Source organism: Pundamilia nyererei, unplaced genomic scaffold (assembly GCF_000239375.1).
Source record: "Pundamilia nyererei isolate P.nyererei 1_Seehausen unplaced genomic scaffold, PunNye1.0 scaffold00066, whole genome shotgun sequence".
NCBI classification, from domain to species: Eukaryota; Metazoa; Chordata; class Actinopteri; order Cichliformes; family Cichlidae; genus Pundamilia; species Pundamilia nyererei.
The window spans coordinates 2,263,731-2,282,464 of record NW_005187467.1 but is presented as its reverse complement, the minus strand read 5'-3'; the positions used below and the strand labels follow the sequence as shown (position 1 = coordinate 2,282,464).

Below are 18,734 nucleotides of genomic sequence, written 5' to 3'. Positions count from 1 at the left end.
AATAGGCAAAAACTTTACAAACTCAAATGACTGGTCGGGTGCTTTTTGAGGAAAGCTATCTTTCCTGCATCTACAGAATAACCCTGAAATCTTAGTTGTTTAAACTGCAGGGATTACAGGGATAGTTGTCAGATATGCCGTACTTTTTTAAATTTCCTGTCTGCAGATTTCCAGGGTACCTTTGCTCTTCAAAGTGCTAAGGTCATTCATCAGCCTCCATCTGACTCTGTCTTTAATTTCAACCTTTTTTAGAGCCTGCTGAATTATTCTTTGCAAAGCCACTGCAGAAGTACTAAGTCTCTAGACAACTATGTTACATATTGTGTTTATAGACATGAACTTATGAAGACATGAACTTGTATTGTTGATTTTGTTGGTTAAAGTTTTTTAACTTTGAAGGTTAATTTGTTGGCATGGCCAAAAGATTTTAGTAAGAGCCAGAGATAAATCACAAGATTTTTTGTTTGTTTGTTTTTTAAACCCGGGTTTGTTACTGGGTTTTCATTTACTCAATTAAATAAGTTTTGTTTAATACATGATGAGATAACAGGAAATTGCACATTTTTCTGTCAGGTGGATTAGCACAAACTCCTTGCCTTCCCTTATTTAGAGTTCAGCGTGCAGTTACCCTCCCTGAAGGTCTAGTCTGAGCCTCTTATGTTACTCTAGTCACGTCTGTCTCATCTGGTGAGGTAGAGTTATACTAACATCTACTGGCCAAACTCTGGTAGTGCACACAATCAAAGATTGGAAGTTGAAATAAAACAATGAATGATAACAAAGTGTTGTTTATTTAAATTTGTAATCCATAAAAGCATTTAATAAAAATACTAAACATGCAGACAAAATAACATGTAACACAATGCCATCAATATTAGCTCTGGGTTAATGTGCAATAGTGCTTGAACCAAGCATATACAAAGATGCCCTCATCTTTTTGAATCCATATTACACAATTGCATAAGGCACATTTTGCATAAAATGAAATAACTTCTTATGTTCCCTTGTAACACTTTTAGACCTAATAGAGTTTAAAATACATTAGTATTCAAATAATGCTGTTGAAAAGTTAGGTTAGCTGTGTAAATTTGTTAGTCTACTGGAAAAGACTCAATTAGTTCTATGCCTATTTAATCAAAGAAATAGCATAGTTGTAAATATTAATACAGTATGTGTTAAGATTAAAACAACAGACTAATTAGCGTAAAATAAAACATCTTTTTCATACCTGTTTGGGTGCGCAGCATGATTCAAAATACAGTCAGGTTATGAGCTTCCCTGAGAAAAGCAAACCTACTTTTATCCTCCTAATTTTCAAATGGAAACTTTTAGGAACTACCTGAAAATTGCCTGCACCTTTAAAACAATGAATACTGGTTAATTTTTTTGCTACAGTAAAATGAAGACTAGAAGTACAGCAAAGAAAACGCCTGACATGATAGTTGCCTCTACCAGGCAGACAATTATTTAGTGAAACACACAGGAAAGCATGTCTATCCCAAAAGAGGATTACAATATAGAACCAAGTTTCACCCTTTGACCTGTGGGCCTGCATGATTACAAGTGACCGTGTAGTTTAAGTCCAGTTACTATAAGCTGCTGTTCATATCCAGACAGGCACTGAGCAGAGATGTAGGAACAGGGCAGCCCGTGTCCTCTGTGCCGGCCTGCAGCTCAGCGACTTGAACTGTTTGTACAGTTTGCCCGCTCTGCTCACACTCTGAACTTACCAATTCAATTGCTGGAACAATGTTGGGAGAAGGGATGGGAATATCTTGCGAGGCGAATCTGGAAAGAATCTGTAACTGGTCCTGATCAGAGCAAGATTCAACACTTTTACACAGGCCACAAAGGCTCTGCTGCATGTCCTCAAGGTTTTGCTTCAGTTCTGTTTGCTCCTGGAGCAGCCGCTGTTTCTCACTTTTCTGTGGGGAGGATAACAGTAAAGCTCACTCATTTTTGACCTTTTAATAATGCATTTGGTTCATTTCATCTACAATTTAACTGTACAATTTTTTTTGAAAGCCCAGTTACTACTAACGAGTACCACCTCTTGTTTCCCTACCTGCAGGCTAGCTAGCATTTTCTGCTCTCTGGGATACATACTGCAAAGCTGAGAAACCTGCAGCAAGTTCTTATGAAGAGAGCAAGGTGTACCACTGCTAGCTGCAGCTGGAGTTCCAAGGAATGACATAATCAACATGAGCTGAGGCTAGCTAATTAGCACTTAATAAAATACATAAAAAGATATCAATCAGTGGAGCTGGTAGCAAACATTTAACCAACATTTCTCATATTCTCTCTATAGTATTTTAATATATAATATAGTATTTTAATATACTAGTCCAGTCAGTTCAATTTATAAACCTATCTCTACCACTCATTATTAAAGTTATTTCAATAAAACAGGATACATTCAGTTACTTTTACCACCCTACTTACAGCCATTTATGTTATATAAAGTGGACAAGAACTCCTATGATGATGAAGAAATCAAGGTTCCAGTTATCCTGCCCGGGACAGGATTACCTGGGTACAACCTTGAAGCTAGAGGGTGAGTGCCTGGTTGCTGCACTTGAGGACAGGGTTCAGTGCCATTCAGATTGGGGCGAAGGTTCTGGCAGTCCTATCCCCAGCTTCCAAAGCTAGCTTTTGGTACACATAATGTTGCTTCTCTGGTGGGGAAGGGGCCTAAGCTGGTGCACAAGCTGTTGAGATACAGTCTAAATATAGCCGGCTTGGCTCAACACATAGCTCAGGCTCTGGAACTAGTTTCCTGGAGGAGGGCTTGACTCTGGAGCTGTCCTAAGAGGTGGCAGCCTGAGGTAGGTATGCTTGTATCCCCCTGGTTTACTACCAAAAAGTTGAGGGCTTTCTTCATTGGATAAGAAGGTTGCTTTCCTGAGCAAAATTCTAGAGGTGGCACTGCTGTTGTGGTGTTAAACCAAGAACCAGATAGTGACCTATGGAACTCTAGATGCAGCTGACAGGTAACAGCAGTGGACTGCAGCTCTTGCAGTAGCTGAAGCAAAAAACGTGTGGGAGGGGTTTGATGTGACCATGAAATGAGACTTTTGGTCTGACGACTCAGGAGGGGTTAATGGGGCTCTACTCACATTAGATACAATAGGGGTGGGATACTGCTGACCTCCACTGAGGACTGAGGTGGTGGGAAGGTGGGAAGTATGGGGTATCTGGTTGTTGTTATGTTGTTGTTATGAGCCATTCGGACCCTGTGCAACCACAGCGAGAGCTTTGTTTGCATTACTGGCAGAAAATCGGATTCATTCAGATGGCTGATGATCTCCGCTGGACACAGATTTGTCACAGATTCTGTTCAGTTTTTTGGACACATCATTTGGGCGTAGCCAAGTAGGTCTCAGCATTTCAGGGTAGCATTTTGCGAATGATGTGGTTGTGTTACCTTCATCAAGTAGTGACCTCCAGCTTGCACTGCAGCGATTTGTGACCAAGTGTGAAGCGGCAGAAATGAGAATCAACACCTCCAAATCCAAGATCATGATTCTCAACCAGAAAAGGGTGGAGTCCCCACTCCGAGTCTGGGAGGAACCGCTGCCCCAATTGGAGGAGTATCTTGGGTTTTGTTCACAGCTCAGAGAATACTGGAGACTGAGACTGGGTAACCAGATAGGGGTTGCGTCCACAGTGATGCAGACACTTTACTGATATGTTGTGGTGAAGAGAAAGCTGTGCAGAAAACCCAAGCTGTCAATTTACCAGACAAATTACATTCTTACCCTAAACTATGGTTACGAGCTCTGGTTAGTGGCTGAAAGAATGAAGATAATGGATACACTCTGTGAAATGAGTTTTCTTTAAAAGCTGACTGCGCTGTCCCATATAGACAGGATGAGGAGCTTGGACAGCTCTACAAGAGTAGAGCTGTTGCTTCTCCACATTGAAAGGAACAGTTGAGGTGGCACCTGACTAGGATGCCTCCTAGGTGAGGTGATTTGGACATGTGATACCAGGAGGAGGCACCCCCAGTGCCCAATGGTGAGATTATTTCTCTCAGCTGGCCTGGGAACAACTCAGTGTTTCCCTGGACAAGCAGGAAAGCAATGGTAGGGAGAGGGAAGACTAGACTGCTCTGCTTAGACTACTGCCCCTGCGACCAGAGTGTGGATAAGGGATAGAAAAAGGTGGTAAGGATGCGCCAGAAAGAAGTGTTATCCACAAAGCTGCAGTTCACAGTGGTCATCATGTCAAGTTAAAAAAAATATTACTAGTTTATGAAATTACATTATAGCATGTTTAAGAGTATGTTTGGAAAATCAGGCATGTTAGAGTCAACTCACTAATCCTTTGATTTCACATTCTAGCTGGTATATGCTGTCCAGTTTTCTCTTCCGGCACCGCTGTGCAGCCACACGGTTTTTACTTCGTCTACGGACGTCATGGACGAAGTCCAGCTGCTCCTGGGTCAATGAATGTTTTTTCAGAAGCTGCTGAAATTCACTCCGGCTCAGCACTGAGATTTGCTGCACTGGGAATGGAAGCTGAACCTGAAGATTAGAGTTAAACAATTTAGATTAATTTGATTTTCTATCTTCCATTACCAATAATCAAACATCAGACACATATATAATAACAACCTCTTCTGCTCTTTTGTTGTTGGCCTCAGTATCGCCATCTGTGTCCAGGTCTGAGTCATCAGCAGAGTTTATTGAGGAGGACATACAAGGGCTCTTCTCTGCCTGAGACAAGCTGTCAGTGTGTGTAGCTGCATCATCACCTGTTCCAAGGTCCCTGAGAAAGGGACAGTCTCCTACACTGGCACTCAGGTCCAGCTGCTTAAGCCAGTGAAAGTCAGATGCTTTTGCTAGATTATTTTGTTCCACTGGATCCACAGGAAGTGGCTGAGCCTGAGACGGGCAGAGGTCGGACCAGAATCCTTTTGCCAGATGTTCAGCCACCTCCCTCTCCACGCGACTTCTGTCGCCATATCCTTCTTCATGGCTTAGAGTAGTCAGTGCAGAGTTTGAAAGATCACCTGTCATTCCCTGTTCAAGGTGAGCCTCACTCTGTTTTATTAAAGTACTGCAATCTTCTGCCCCTGAAGTCTCGAGTGGACATGAGCTAGGGATGCAATTGGTTTCTGCACCAAGTGTCTCAACAGTTTGTTTAATTTCTCTGCCTGGTGGATCAATGAGTTCTGGTGGATTCACATCCCCCGAGGCTGACAGCTCACAAGATAAGCCGCAGTCTGCCAAACTCATCTCACTTTGACTGCACACGCCCCCCATCTCTAAAATGTCTTTTTCACAAAACTGAGACGGATGATCTGCTTTGTCAGAGTTTGGGCAAGGCAGAGACAACATGGGGCACATGCCATTTCCTGTTAACTCCAGAGATAAGGGGGCCATTTGTGGTCCACAGTTCTCCAAACAGAAGTGTTCCTCCCTGCTGTTTGTCTGACCTTGTGCACTCTGTGGACACTGCGACGGGAAGTCTATTTGTTCATCACCTCCTGAAGGCACTGAGCTGTGTGACTCACATGATTCTGGTTGGCTACTCTCTGCACGAGAGCCAAAACTTGCACTAGGATCCCGGCTCTGGCAACAGACTTTTTGCTTGACCTCCTGTGAGGATTTTTTGCTTTCACAAAACTTTGGGATGAGAAAATCAAAGCATGTCGACTCCAAGTTGTGAAATCCTAAAACCTCAGCACTGCTGTGAATAGCATCAATGTTTTCTTTGGTAAAAAGGAGCTTTGATGTGTAGGCAAATTGAAGCAAAGGTTCAAACCCCTCTACGGTCACCTGCAGGGGAAAGACATAAATTGTTGAAACATAATAAAACACAATGAAACTCAGGCAGCTCAAAAATTCAGTTTCAACAGGTCTCTTATGTACCTGTATTGACCTTTTTAAGTTGAATTTTCCAAACACTGCATATAAACTGTTTTTCACTCACATTATGACACAAAATGGACCAAGTAATAGAAGCTAGTGGATAGACAACAAATCTAACTATGCATACACTTTTCATGGATAATAGGGATAAAATAATGGTGCCTGTATAACATTACCACCATGTACTTTCAACAGTATCACCCATATTAGTTTTTTCCCTATATAAATTGGCTGAACCCCAAGGCACCAACCTCATGTGGCAAGGTGATGATGGGATTCTGGCTGGTGACACTGGTGACCCTGCTGTGAAAGTATTCACTGCAAGAAGCCAAGACAGAGCAATGAGCACGGAAACTCCTGTCTTCCACCACCACCGTCACATCACACAGGACGTCCTGCTGTCTCTGCTCATTCAGACACTGCAGAACGTGGGCGCTGTGCACTGCAGACTGGAAGGTGAACACCGATGTGCGAGGAGCTTGGAGCGCCATAGTTCTTACAAGCTCAGCCTGTGCGAAAAAGAGAGCCATATGGAGTTAACAAAAATGTCATGATTACACAAGAAACATTTCTCTAGGTTTATCAATGTGTATTATATTATAGTGGCTACAGAGTGAAGCAGTTTACACATTTGCCTAACAAGTGAAAGATTCCCAGCTCAAGACACAAATCTCTTTGAGTTGGAAAAAAAAAATCTGCCAAATCATGCAGAAGTAACTATAATTATTTTCTTCTTTCGTCTAGATTTTGCATCCATTTTAATTAATTTGTAAAAATAAATAAATAAAAGACACTAAGTTGAAATAACAGAAATTCATGGGTTTCTGGTTCTCCGATGTTGGTACTGTAACTCATCTATGACGACATAAACCGTTCCAGATTTTAGACCAATTGTAAGCTGTCAACATGACTTTGAATGTATGAGTTTGCAGACATTCTATGGATTAAATAACTAAAAAATGAGCAGAATACAATACAACTAATCATTGATTGCACTAAAGGTGTCTTTAGCAAAGCCTTCAGTGTATCATTAGGCAACCACAGACAGCTGCAAGGCACATTTTTTTTGGTGAAAAAAGAAAAGAAAAAGAATAATGCATAGTATCACAATATTTTGTGTGGCAATAGCATATCAATACAGGGACACCAAATATTTATATTTTACTTAATTAATTAAAATACTGGGAATATTACGAACAAGAGGGTTCATCTCATGTATGACCGAGATAATGTTAGCCGAGCAAATTTATAAATCATGAATGTATAAATCAGCAAGACTGAAAAAACAATGGACACACTTAGCTCAGCAAAGCTAAATCCTGATTCAGAGCAAACTAACGGCCCAGTCACTCAAGTAAAATAGGACAGCAACTTCCTTGCAATCAAAAATAAACTAATGCATTTAAAAAAAAATAATAAAAAAAATCAGTGGCTGCCTTGTGACTGTATTTAATTTTTTTCTAAATGTCTAAATGGTTGCTCACAGCTTGAGAGTGTTGCACAAAAATGACCATTTGGGACTGCACAGATCATTCAGTCCAAATGAGTCTTTATCAGTTTTCTTATAAAACAGGGAGATTCCGGAATACAAATCTAATAACTAAGTGCCAGCTTCTGTCTATATAGACAGCAAAAAAAGTAGCTTTCAATGATTTATCACAGTTAAGTGTTATATTAACAGAAACAGACTGCATGTAATTACCAACTTGACCCAATTCAATCAAAAACTGACGGCAGACCCTCTTATGGTAACATTTATTGCACATTTTAGTGACAGTGTTTATATGAGTAACAATCTCATTTTGTGGGGAAAAAAAAATAAGCGAAGTGAAATAACTTTATTTTACTGGATAAAACAGACTGACAATGTTAAACGTAATATGCAGTTGGAAAAAAAGTGAGAAACCCCAATGTTGAGTATTGCAAGGGGAGCTTTAGTATTATGTAAAGTTATGTAAAGGTTCAGGAACTTAAACTGCTGTTATGGGCAGCAGAAGTGGTACAAGACATCCAACCAGCTACTTAGCGAAACACTTGATTGTGAATAAAATTCTCCCTCAAGGAAATTACTGATGAATAGTTAGTCAAATAGAATTTAATACCTATATAAGTATAACGACATGTAAAAACATGCTCCAGTGCGTTTTTCTTTTAATCTGACTAAAGTAACGAAGAGAAAAATAACTATAACGTTCGCTAAAATTACTTCTAACATAGTCCTTAAGTTAGGCGACTGCCTCTCAATATTTAACTATCTAACTTCGCAAATATTTAATCTTGCCGATAACTAATAGTTCCCCACAGCAAGGAAATGTGGGTTAAACGGTGACTCTTTAACTTGTACGCCAAGTTCAACGCTAAAATGCTGACTCACGTTTAGCCAAGTTAATCAAGTGGGCCTGGTGGATAAAGGCAATAAAAGCATGTCCAAAATTATGATCAGTTCGTTATGTTACTGACGACTTATATTAGATTCGTTTAGCTAAACAAATAACAGTGGTAATTGTCCGCAAACGGAAAAGCTTGAGGCTAGGCCAGACCGTTAGCTTTAACTGCGCTCAGTTCGTGTTTATCCTTTGCTAGCAAAAAACAGAAACTGAAACATTCCGCTATTGTGACTTTACTCGATGCTCTTTAAAAAGCCAAACGTTTACTGACCTGCCATGCTACCTGGATAACACTGCCATTAGTAAATTTAGGGACAGGGTACAGATGCTTCTGGCCATTCCGAGCCTGACTTCACTGTAGTCATGTGACAGCTTGGACAAGGAAGCGCTAGCAGCACTTACTGCGCAGACTCATAGCAAGTATTGACAAACCAGCACACAGGAGAGGAGTTTGTTTTTGCAACATTTAATTACATGACATTGATTTAAAAAAGAAAAAAATATATATCTACATATCATCTATCCCAAGCTTTCATTAATATACTGAAACTGTGACTTCCAGTTCCATATTGTCAATTCATTGTCCAACTAGGTTTTCTGTACTGGTATGAGACTGATAAAAATGACCTGTTTAATATTTCAGACACTGTCATACAATTTCAGACACTGACAGAACAGGTACAGGCGGAAATATTCTTTGAGATCCCTTAGAAGGTGAAACTGAAGCAGCATTGGTTTATTTGGATTTCCTGAGTGGTGATGCACAATTAGAGGAGCCTTTCATAGAAGAGGAGGTAGGCTTGGCAGCTCTGGACTTTACTCTCACTCACAGGTTGAACGCTTGTGTCGCTGATGTGGAACCAGGATCCTCTGGATGGCTCTGCATCTCCTGAAGGGAAACGATGAGTTTATACATTTCATTTTTAGAAGTGTTTATCCTATTAACGGTCAAGCCAGAGTACACCCACCGTCTGTAAGTCCATTGGATGAGGGCTGAGGGCACTCGGGCCGCACTTTCACATAGGCCGTGTAATGACCTGACCTCATTGTTCCACTGTGCTCTACGATGCCATACAAACCGTATAAGATCTGACTATGTCCCTCTGGTATATTCTGTTTCAAAACAACTAGTGGTTAGTGCTTCTACATTTAATTCACTTATAGCCGTCTTTGTACAGTATAATAAAACATGTTACTTCCCATACTTACCTTGCATTTGACTGCACAGAAGGGAGCTAGATCCAGTATCATAGGAAAGGTGACATGTCTATTCACCTTACAAATACTGTAGCCATTCTACAGGTAAAAAACATCATTAAAATCCAAATAGTGATTTCTTGATTGCCTTACCATAAAGGGTTCAATGTTCTTTAAAGCTTGGCTCATAACTCTGTGATAAAAACCTTAGCTGACAGCGAACTGGATCAGTGCAGAGCATACCTGTTGAAATCTCTTTAAATGAAGAGTAAGGACTGAAGGTGGAGAGGAGATAAGGATTTGCTTCAAGGCATCAGTGTAGATATTCTTCTTGGATCCTAAACACAGCACAAAAAAGACAGTGGGTTTTAGTCGATCCCTAAACTATGTATAAAGAAAGTTTAATAATGGTATTAGAAAAGAAAATTACACATTTGTGATACTTCACTATGTAAAATTGCATGTGCATAGACATGCAAAGGACATTAAATAGCAGACTAAGTACTAAGTACTGATGTGGAAGCATTTTAAATACCTCCAGACTTGTTGTTCCCCAGCTGCCGTTTGGTGCAGGTGACACAAAGTAAACTGTTGTTTTGCGTGAGGGTTTCTACTTCTGTGAATTGAAAAAGGCACGACTGCACTGAACACTCCTGTTTCTCTGGGATTGTCCTGACAGCCATCGTGTGGAAGGCCAGCTCTGGATCTTGGTTTATTACTGTATATTCCTTAGTCTCCATCACTCCATCTTCACTCTCCATGCTTTGTTCCATTGCGTCAGTGTCTTCTATAAAGGCATCATCCAAGGTTACTTTACTCATCTTCCTCACCAGCTGTGTGTCTTCCTCTTCTGTCTTGTCTTCTTCATGACCCATGTTAGCCATTTCATTGCATACGGTGCTGTCCTTTGAGTGCTGTTCCACTGATAAGGCAGTAAACCGGTTGCTGACTGATGAGTCAGGGTCACTCGCTGAATCCTCATCCTCTTCTTTTTCCTGCTCCACCTGCACTGCGTTGCAGGGCTTTTGGTCCTCTTCAGACACACTGACTGGAGCAGGATGTTGTGAATCTTCTTCAAGTGTTTCATTATCAGTGTTTTCCCTGTCCTTTGACTCTGCTGTAGCATCTGTGTGTTCGCTCTCAGCCTGGCTGGGAGAGGTGAGACTGTCCAAAGTGGCTCTACCCTCAAGCTTCTGCTGTCTTTTTTGATGCTGAAAGTCGAGATGGATTACTTTGGATTAATTAATGAATTACGTTTAAGAAAAAAGAAACTTCCTTCAGTATGCATTCACTGACACACCTTTGCCTGCTTCTTTGCTTGCTTCTTGGCTTTCTTCTGCTGGTACTTGCTGCCAGCCCCAGTGGGAATGTCATCATTCCCACTAGTCCGAACAGGGCTGCTGCTGTCATCCTGGCTTGAAGCACTGGTCTTCTTTTTTGGGTTCTTCTTTCTATATGCCTATAGGATGCCACAATAGGGAACAATAACTGATACAGACATTAACAAATAACTACTCAAGTAACTATCAAAAAAACAAAAACAAACCCAAATGCCTGCTTTACCTCATCAGAAACAGGAAGGGAAAGATCTAAAAACATCTCTGTGACCACAGAAACCTGTAAGGATGAACAAGTGGATATTTTTAGAGTGACATCATCAGGATATATTCTCTTACTTACTTTCTGGTCTTCATACATACCGTTCTACACTGCTGACACATAATAGTGCTGGTAATTTCACCACCAAAAACTTGGTCAACAAAGTTTTTTAGAAATCCATTTTTCTCATACTCTGAAAGAAGAAATTAAACGTCAGAGCCACATTTCTCAAAGAAAAGCTACTGTGCAAAAACTTTAGCAACGTACTTTTGTTTAACACTGATTAATAATACATAGCAGCATTACTTGCCTTTTAGTAGCGTTTTCAGCTCTCCATCTGTGCCTTCTCTAGATTGTTTCAATGTGTCCATTATTCCTGAGCTTATTCTCTGTTAACACAGATACAACCGTAATATTCAAAAGATGAAAGATACCTTTGATTAACCACAAGATGGAGACATCCATTCTTCACAAAACCTTAATTTTAGGGCCTTTACCCTTAAAATTTGCTCCTGTTAAAACCTCTGCACACAGAAAATTAACCAACTGTCTGAGAAGAAGAATTATAAGGTCATTAAATAGGACACAGAAAATGTTTTTAAAACACAATTTCTTACATTTAATGCCGCCACATAAAACAACTCACTATAGCAGTGTTCTGCTGTCAAACCAATCTATTGCAATGTAACATATAGCCTTCTGAAGAGCCACAGTTCTCATTTTAGTAGAAATCTATCAGACTTAAATATGGGGAGATCTGTTTCAAACTCAGTACACACATTGTGCTCCTCGGCTCTCATGCCATCCAACAGGTAGCGCAGCAACTCCTGGCTATCTTGCTGCTGAAATCCTTTGAACCTGGCAGCCCTGCACAGATAAGATGAATGATGAGCCACGCTTGCACTAATGCTGGGAGCTATACTTTTAAGCACATTTTAAAGTTGACTTTTAACATAAAACTATAGTCATTCTTACTTTCTACAAACTTGTGTGAACAGCTCCCGTGGTGTTACTACACTCTTCTTCGATTCCTGAATCTCACAGAGTAGGTGATACATAGCCAAAGTTAGAGATCCGGGACCGTCTAACTGCACTTCTATAGGCTCCTGTCATCATAATAAAGAAAGTTAGTTATAAATAGTAATGAGTAGAGGAACATAACTACTCTATTAAGTGGGGAAAACACACCAGATCTAAGGAAGCACCGGGTTTAATGTTGAGACTTTTCTCTTCTGTCACTTTGTTGAGAGTCTGTCTTAAGCGTTGTGTTTGAGACAGATTCTGGAAAAGAAAACGATAGCAATCAGTAATAACTCTCACTGAACTCAAGACCGGCATCCTGTAAGGATCAGTCTTACCTGGATGACTGCATTGAAAAAGCAGGTGTTTCCCAGATTGCTCAGACCCTTTACTGAAACACCACAATGCTCTTCAGTTGTGCTCTTCTTCTGAGATTTCCCAACAGTCTCTTTCTTTGTGTTTTTCTTTTGGTGATCCCCGTTTTCTTTGTTTTCCTTGTCCTCATTTTCATCTTCTTTTACAGTCTCCGCCTTCTGTTTAGCTTCCATCAAGGCATCTTCCTCCTTGACCCCTAAAGAAAGCAAACAGGGTTGACATGGTTAGATGCAGTCTAATGTATGTGCGTGTTAGACTTCCCCAGTGGTACCTACGTTTCTGTGGTCGTTTTATAGGATCTGAAGATGTTTGCTTTTTCAGGTTGGTTACTAGCTGAGCCAAATGCCCTGTTCTGGAGTAATGGACTTCATCATCACATATATAACACCTGCGAAAAACCAAAAACATATTATTCTCATTTCAAACTTGATGTAGAGGCCTATGATTAGCAAAACAACATAAAATGCTCACCACACACTAAAGTTGTCCAAGCTGACCACCAAGCAGTGTGGATCAGACCGGGGAGTTTCATAATGTTTGATGGCATGCTGATTCTCAGAATTCCGTCCACATCCCTAGTGGATAAGATGCATTTAGAAAAAATGCACGCCATTTTAAACCCAATGACAAATAGGTACAAAAAAAAAAATAAATCTCACTCTATGGCCGCATTTCAAGCACATCCACAATCCTGTTTCTTGTTCTTCCTCAGCTTCCTGTGGCAGATGGTTGTTGATATTTTCTTTATTTTCTTCCTGCTTACAATCCTGACAACTCGTCCAATCTGAGGTACCAGAAAGTTTCTTGAGGAGAGTTTGGTCTGTTCCCTTCTTAATATGCCTGCAGGATGGAGCTGTGACAATAAAGATTTAAATGAAAAGGAGGTCTCACACTAGGCTTTCCACAGGTTGTTGCATGACATAAAAGATGATGAAATATTCTTTACCTGTCAGGTCAAGCTCATCATCCTCCTTGGAGGTCTTGTCTTTTCCCCTCTTCTTTCCCATTTTCACCTTTAGAGATGGGAATCGAACACAGCACTCAAGTGAAACAGAAGGCTAGCTTTGGCTAATACCTACATGAGATTATAATGCTGCTAATAGAGTTCAGTGACGGCAAATTCTGTTAAAAAACAACAACACACACACACAATAAGAAATATATCGTTAAATTTAATTATCACCCTCATGGACCATTCAACTTACTGTGACAAACCGAGCCTAAAACCCTAATCGTCTTCAGTTTCGTTTACTTTCTATTCCTGACTTCTCTAATTCGGACATATTTACGTTAGACTGTTGACTGGAGAAATAAATCGCGAGCTTTAGTGTAAATACGTTGATTCGCAAAGTTTAGAACACGCAAAAATAACTCCAGTGATTTGGCAGGAAAAAAAATCCCAGCTGACACATGCAAAGGAACAAAATGTGATGGGGCCGCTGTTTCTGCTGCCGTGTGTTTCCTGCGTGCGTCGGCCAAAAGAGTCCGAGTTCAAACAAAACTTCATTATTAGACGTTGCGGGACACTAGACAGTGGTAAACTGCCTTTGTATGTCTATACTGTATACATAAAAATACTATTTTGTTTTCAGATTTCATACTGTTCTGTAACGAAATCAATTTTAGAGGCTGGTTTACGCCCGGAAACATGGTATGTGTTAGCATAAGTGAGTCATATTTTTGGACGTACCAGAAAACGGTGTAACTGGTAACTTTTTAAATGAACATTAGAAAAGATTGACTATTTTAGTTCTCGACTAAAGCAGCATGTCTTACTTGGAGTGGGCTGAGTCTCAGCTTGCAGAGATAGAGCTGTTAACCAGCATGTTCCCCACCGTGGAGGAGCTGGAGTTCACTGACCAGCTGGCACTAGCCGAGCTCAGGGACTACGTGGAGGGCTCAGCTTCAACAGGCGGCCCTCCACCGTCCAGACCCCAGTTTCTCATCAAACAAAAGCTGGACTCTGCGAACACAGAGGGGGTAACTAATCTGTCATTATATATAATTTTTTAAAAAATCATTATTTAGTTTAATTTCTCATGTTTTTTCCCCACACAGACGGTGTTCATTCTGTCCTGTGCTTACCCATCTGAATATCCTAGTGTGTTACCAGAAATAACAGTCCGGTAAGCGATTATCCTCATTTGAACTCCTAACATAAAGGAAAATAGTTAGGGAGCTCACTCAGGAGAGTCTCACCTGCCTGTGTACAGACTTGTTAAAAAAAAGCGAGAGAGAGCGAAAACAATAGTATAGTGAATAGAATACTAGTGGCCCAGGTTTTTCTACCATATAGGAAGCGCAGCCTGGATGAGCACAGATAGCATTCACAGTGTTGCCTTTAAATATAGTTTTGAATGAAAGAAAAATTTAATTTGTGTAACAATAACACAGCCACAGCAGTAAGTGGAAGAAACAGTGCCTCTAATTTGTTTAAAGTGTATCATTAGTCACTATAATTAATAGCGCTGAACCTCCTGAAGCTGTGCTGTCATTGCTCCCAGATATGGAAATTCCCAGTGCCAAGTGACCTTAAATGTTCTTTGAAACCTTCTTAGAACATGTGTTATTGTTGCTTCAGGTGTTCTGGTCTCAGTAGGGCCCAGCAGACACAGCTCCAGGCACTTCTTAATGCATACCTCATGGAAAACTGCCAGGGGGAAATATGTGTGCTCTCTGCTGTTGAATGGGTGAAAGACAACCTCCAGCTTTTTATTGATAAGAGCTTATTAGAAGCCCCAGCTCCTAAGAAGGAGTCTGCCTCACCTCGGATGCCTGAAGTGTTCAGCCGGCTGTGGATCTACAGTCACCACATTTACAACAAGTCGAAAAGGAAGAACATCTTGGATTGGTCAAAGGAGCTGGGCCTGTCAGGATTTAGCATGCCTGGGAAACCTGGTATTGTGTGTGTGGAAGGTCCTCAATCTGCCTGCGAGGATTTCTGGTCCAGGTACCTTGCCTGTTGATTTGGGTTTTTTGGGGATGACTTAATCACAGGCAGAAGCCTCCTGAGGTGTCAGGTTTAATATTTTTCCAATCTTATTCCCCTATTTCACAGGGTGAAGGTTTTGACATGGAAGAAGATCATGATTCGACACAGAGAGGATATTTCCCTTGATTGTCAGAGTGAGGACAGCAGGCTTGTTGAACATATAGACTCCCTGCGCAAATTTACAGGCTTTGAAGAAGCAATGTTTGACCCCCATGGAAACAGAGGCAATCACATGGACCTTGGGCAGCTCTACCAGTTCTTGAATGAGAAAGGCTGTTGTGAAGTCTTTCAGATGTATTTTGGCATTGAAGGGAGGTAGTAGTCAGACCGAGATAATGGATGTACATAGTTTTTGTACCGGTGCCTTGTCACTGAAATTACTTATTCTGAAAATAACTTTTAAATGAAATGGGAATGGAATAAGCTGATAAAATGAAACAAATTAACTAACTAACTTTTTGAGTTTCAAAGTTGTCATACCTGCAAAATTCACTGGAATAAAAAGCAGAAAGAACATTTCTGCAATTTTGAGGAACAGTTTTCATTTCTTTCTTCTTCTTTTTTTTAATAGGCACATTTTATCAAAAGAAGGAAGAAAAAAAGATGTTTATCTGAGAGTTTCCTCAAGGACTTTAGTTATATTTGCAATTTTAATACTCCTGCATATCACGAATTGCCCCAGGTGTTTCTTTTCTGAAATGGCACCAGTGTGTTATTACTACGGGGCTATTAAAGGATTTTCAGGTTTGATAACATTTTAATAATTGAACAACATTGTCAACAAAATGTTGGATATCTGTTTTTTTAAATCTGTTGATTTTCTTTTTATGAATTATAGATATCATAAGCATGGAAATTCTTTCTCCAATTTTCTTTGAATGATTAGTTGTTAGATAAATTATGCGTTGCTGTGGATTATACACTGGCAATTAAAACGTGTGGTTATTTATCATTAATCTTAATTTCTCCCCCACCAAGCCTTGGATGAAAAAAACAAACAAGTTCTCTTTGTTGATTCCCCTCTGGAGTTGTGTCTAACGTATTATGATATTAATGGATATTCTTGATTTTCTTTTTCTTTTCTTTTTTTGATGCAAAGTGCACTCCTTAGATACAGCCTTTAAAAGGTATCAATTCACCATTTTTATCACATAATAATAAAGAAATACAGAAGAATGTAAAGTCTTCAAACGAGTCTGAACACAGAGTAATTTAATTTAGGAAGTTAGATTGCCAAAGTTATATAACCAGTGAGACATGTACTTTTAGTAATTCCTGTGATTAATTTAGTATTAAAACTAACAATAAAAGGTATGATTAAGTCTGGTTCAGTGCACAGTTCTACGCTGAAAGGAAATAATACAAATTGAAGACAAAATTGATGTTTAGATACATGCAGATTGCACTTGCAGACTCTGTTGGTCTACACTGTCCAGCAGATGGCAGCATAACATAATTAAATTGGGGAAACATGGAAACAGTAATATCTTAACTTCCTAAACATGTTTAAAATCCTAACTTCTGTCTAAAAGCATGAGAAAAAAAGCTGGAATAGTAAAGCAATAATTTGGATTAATTGGTGTTCACTTGTTACTTATGTGAAAACTGACTACTGTGATTTACAAGCTCAGACAGTATGGAGTGCTGTAAAAACGGAGGGGTTGTATCTGCATTTGAACACAAATTAAAGCAGACAAAACATCACAAAGTCCTTTACAATCTCCATTTGTGATTTTTTCCAAATAACATTTGAAATATTATGTGTTGAACAGATACTTAATCTAGAGGCAGCCACGAGCAGGAGTTCCTCACCTTGATTTTAGTCCCAAGCCTCCATTGTCCTGTGAGATGCTGGTTCATTTTACAGTCTTTGTGCTGCTTCTTTTGACAGTCCCTTTTCTGCCCCTGCTGATTTTATGGGTTCTTTTGTTCTTACAGTGTATATTCACTCTTGTCAGAGGTCTATTGGAACAAGGACTTCTGACTTTTATCTTCAAAGTCTCATCAGAGAGCCCTTCTGTTTCTTCGTTGAAGAGAGCTTGACTTCCAGGTGCATTCACATCATCTGATTCCTCAGGATCCTCAGTAGAATACTGTAAATCAGAAGAAGTTACCCCATCCAGATCCACATTATACATCTCTGGGTCTAATAATCCTTCATTAGTTAGCGCCTCTATATGAAGGTCCCTGCGCTGAATCATTCAGCGGGGATGTGCATCATTACTATACACTGTAAAGTTATGACTAATGATGTAAATCACATCACAGCAGCTTTGATAAAGGACTGAATCATGGAGTATGGACTGCAAATTACTGTAAGAAGCAGTCATGTTTCAATAAAGTAATTTGGTTTTCATGTTAAAAGTAGACTCAGAACAGCAGATGACATCCTAAAAACTGACCTGAAAATGTGCTAATTCTAAGGAAATTAGTCAATAAATGCTTGATTTATGGCTAAATAGAAAGCTTTGTATGGTTACTGTCAGACACTGTAAGTGTCCTTTCCCACTTATTCCTTGAATAGGTGAGCTGACGAATGGTGCTTGTGATGTTCCAGCACGTGATCGCGACATGTGACAATGACTGCTGTTCTAAAGTCATGATAAATTTATGCCTTGAAATATGAATGCCAAAGTGTGAAATGGCTCCATACCGTAGTCATGCCTGCTCCATCAGAGGTTAATTGGTTTCTACCTGCAAGCTGAACCTTAGTAAATGTATTTGTAATAGTTCATTGTTACAATTAAGATCTTAGGGAGTGGAAAACTGTTATTGACCTGTACTGCAGCTCTAGTGCAAATCATTAATACATGTTCACAGAGTCAATACTAACTTCCTTCTTGCTGTAAGTAACCTGTAGATTCCTTACCTTTTTACCTACTGGTAGATAGAGAGAGCAGTCCAGTGATTGCTAAAGAATAAGAAAGCATAAATAGAAGCACAAATAATATTTTTTACATAAACAATATTAAGCATGGTCTTTTTATTGAGTAAAATGATCCATTAATCAGAATCATCTAAGTCTTTGGTTATAGTATCTGGTGGGACCCCGTTTGCAACTGAATGTAACTGTGGATCAGCACGAGCTTAAAGGAATTTTAGCCTGTCTCTTGTACAGAGCAGCTTCATCTTATATGTTAGTAGGTTTCCTCACATGAACTGCTTGCTTCATGTCCTTCCATAACACTTCTGTTTGGTTAAGGTCAGGACTTTGAGTTGGCTGCTCCAGAACATTAACTTTATTCCTCTTTAAGCATTCCTTGGGAGACTGAATTGCATGGGTCGGTG

At 39.8% G+C, this 18,734-nt stretch overlaps 3 protein-coding genes across 5 annotated transcripts; 1 reads left to right on the top strand and 2 right to left on the bottom strand.

The window, feature by feature from the left end:
• Window positions 1–792: 792 nt before the first annotated feature.
• On the bottom strand, window positions 793–8,667 carry LOC102199280 (transcription regulator protein BACH1-like). Its single transcript, XM_005735989.1, has 5 exons — window positions 8,535–8,667; window positions 6,128–6,385; window positions 4,617–5,783; window positions 4,320–4,526; window positions 793–1,925 (listed from the first exon to the last, which is right to left on the bottom strand). Exons 2-5 carry the CDS (start codon window positions 6,365–6,367, stop codon window positions 1,590–1,592), a joined length of 1,950 nt encoding a protein of 649 aa, XP_005736046.1. The 5' UTR covers window positions 6,368–6,385; window positions 8,535–8,667; the 3' UTR covers window positions 793–1,589.
• A 75-nt stretch (window positions 8,668–8,742) lies between these two features.
• usp16 (ubiquitin specific peptidase 16) lies at window positions 8,743–14,293 on the bottom strand. 2 transcript variants are annotated; one of them, XM_005735987.1, is made up of 18 exons: window positions 14,231–14,293; window positions 13,401–13,467; window positions 13,114–13,307; window positions 12,926–13,029; window positions 12,730–12,842; window positions 12,418–12,650; window positions 12,248–12,340; window positions 12,035–12,165; window positions 11,839–11,926; window positions 11,370–11,448; window positions 11,161–11,252; window positions 11,024–11,077; window positions 10,761–10,919; window positions 9,996–10,671; window positions 9,704–9,798; window positions 9,473–9,559; window positions 9,232–9,376; window positions 8,743–9,152 (listed from the first exon to the last, which is right to left on the bottom strand). In XM_005735987.1, the coding sequence occupies exons 2-18, from the start codon at window positions 13,459–13,461 to the stop codon at window positions 9,031–9,033; spliced, it is 2,526 nt and encodes an 841-aa protein (XP_005736044.1). In that variant the 5' UTR covers window positions 13,462–13,467; window positions 14,231–14,293; the 3' UTR covers window positions 8,743–9,030. The 2 variants fall into 2 exon arrangements, with proteins under 2 accessions (XP_005736044.1, XP_005736043.1); XM_005735986.2 differs by lacking the exon at window positions 14,231–14,293 and adding an exon at window positions 13,660–13,941.
• rwdd2b (RWD domain containing 2B) lies at window positions 13,883–16,978 on the top strand. Of its 2 annotated transcripts, XM_005735988.2 has the most exons (5): window positions 13,883–14,105; window positions 14,218–14,434; window positions 14,513–14,580; window positions 15,036–15,404; window positions 15,513–16,978. In XM_005735988.2, exons 1-5 carry the CDS (start codon window positions 13,885–13,887, stop codon window positions 15,763–15,765), a joined length of 1,128 nt encoding a protein of 375 aa, XP_005736045.1. In that variant the 5' UTR covers window positions 13,883–13,884; the 3' UTR covers window positions 15,766–16,978. The 2 variants fall into 2 exon arrangements, with proteins under 2 accessions (XP_005736045.1, XP_013767017.1); XM_013911563.1 differs by having other exon boundaries at window positions 14,063–14,434.
• Window positions 16,979–18,734: the final 1,756 nt, after the last annotated feature.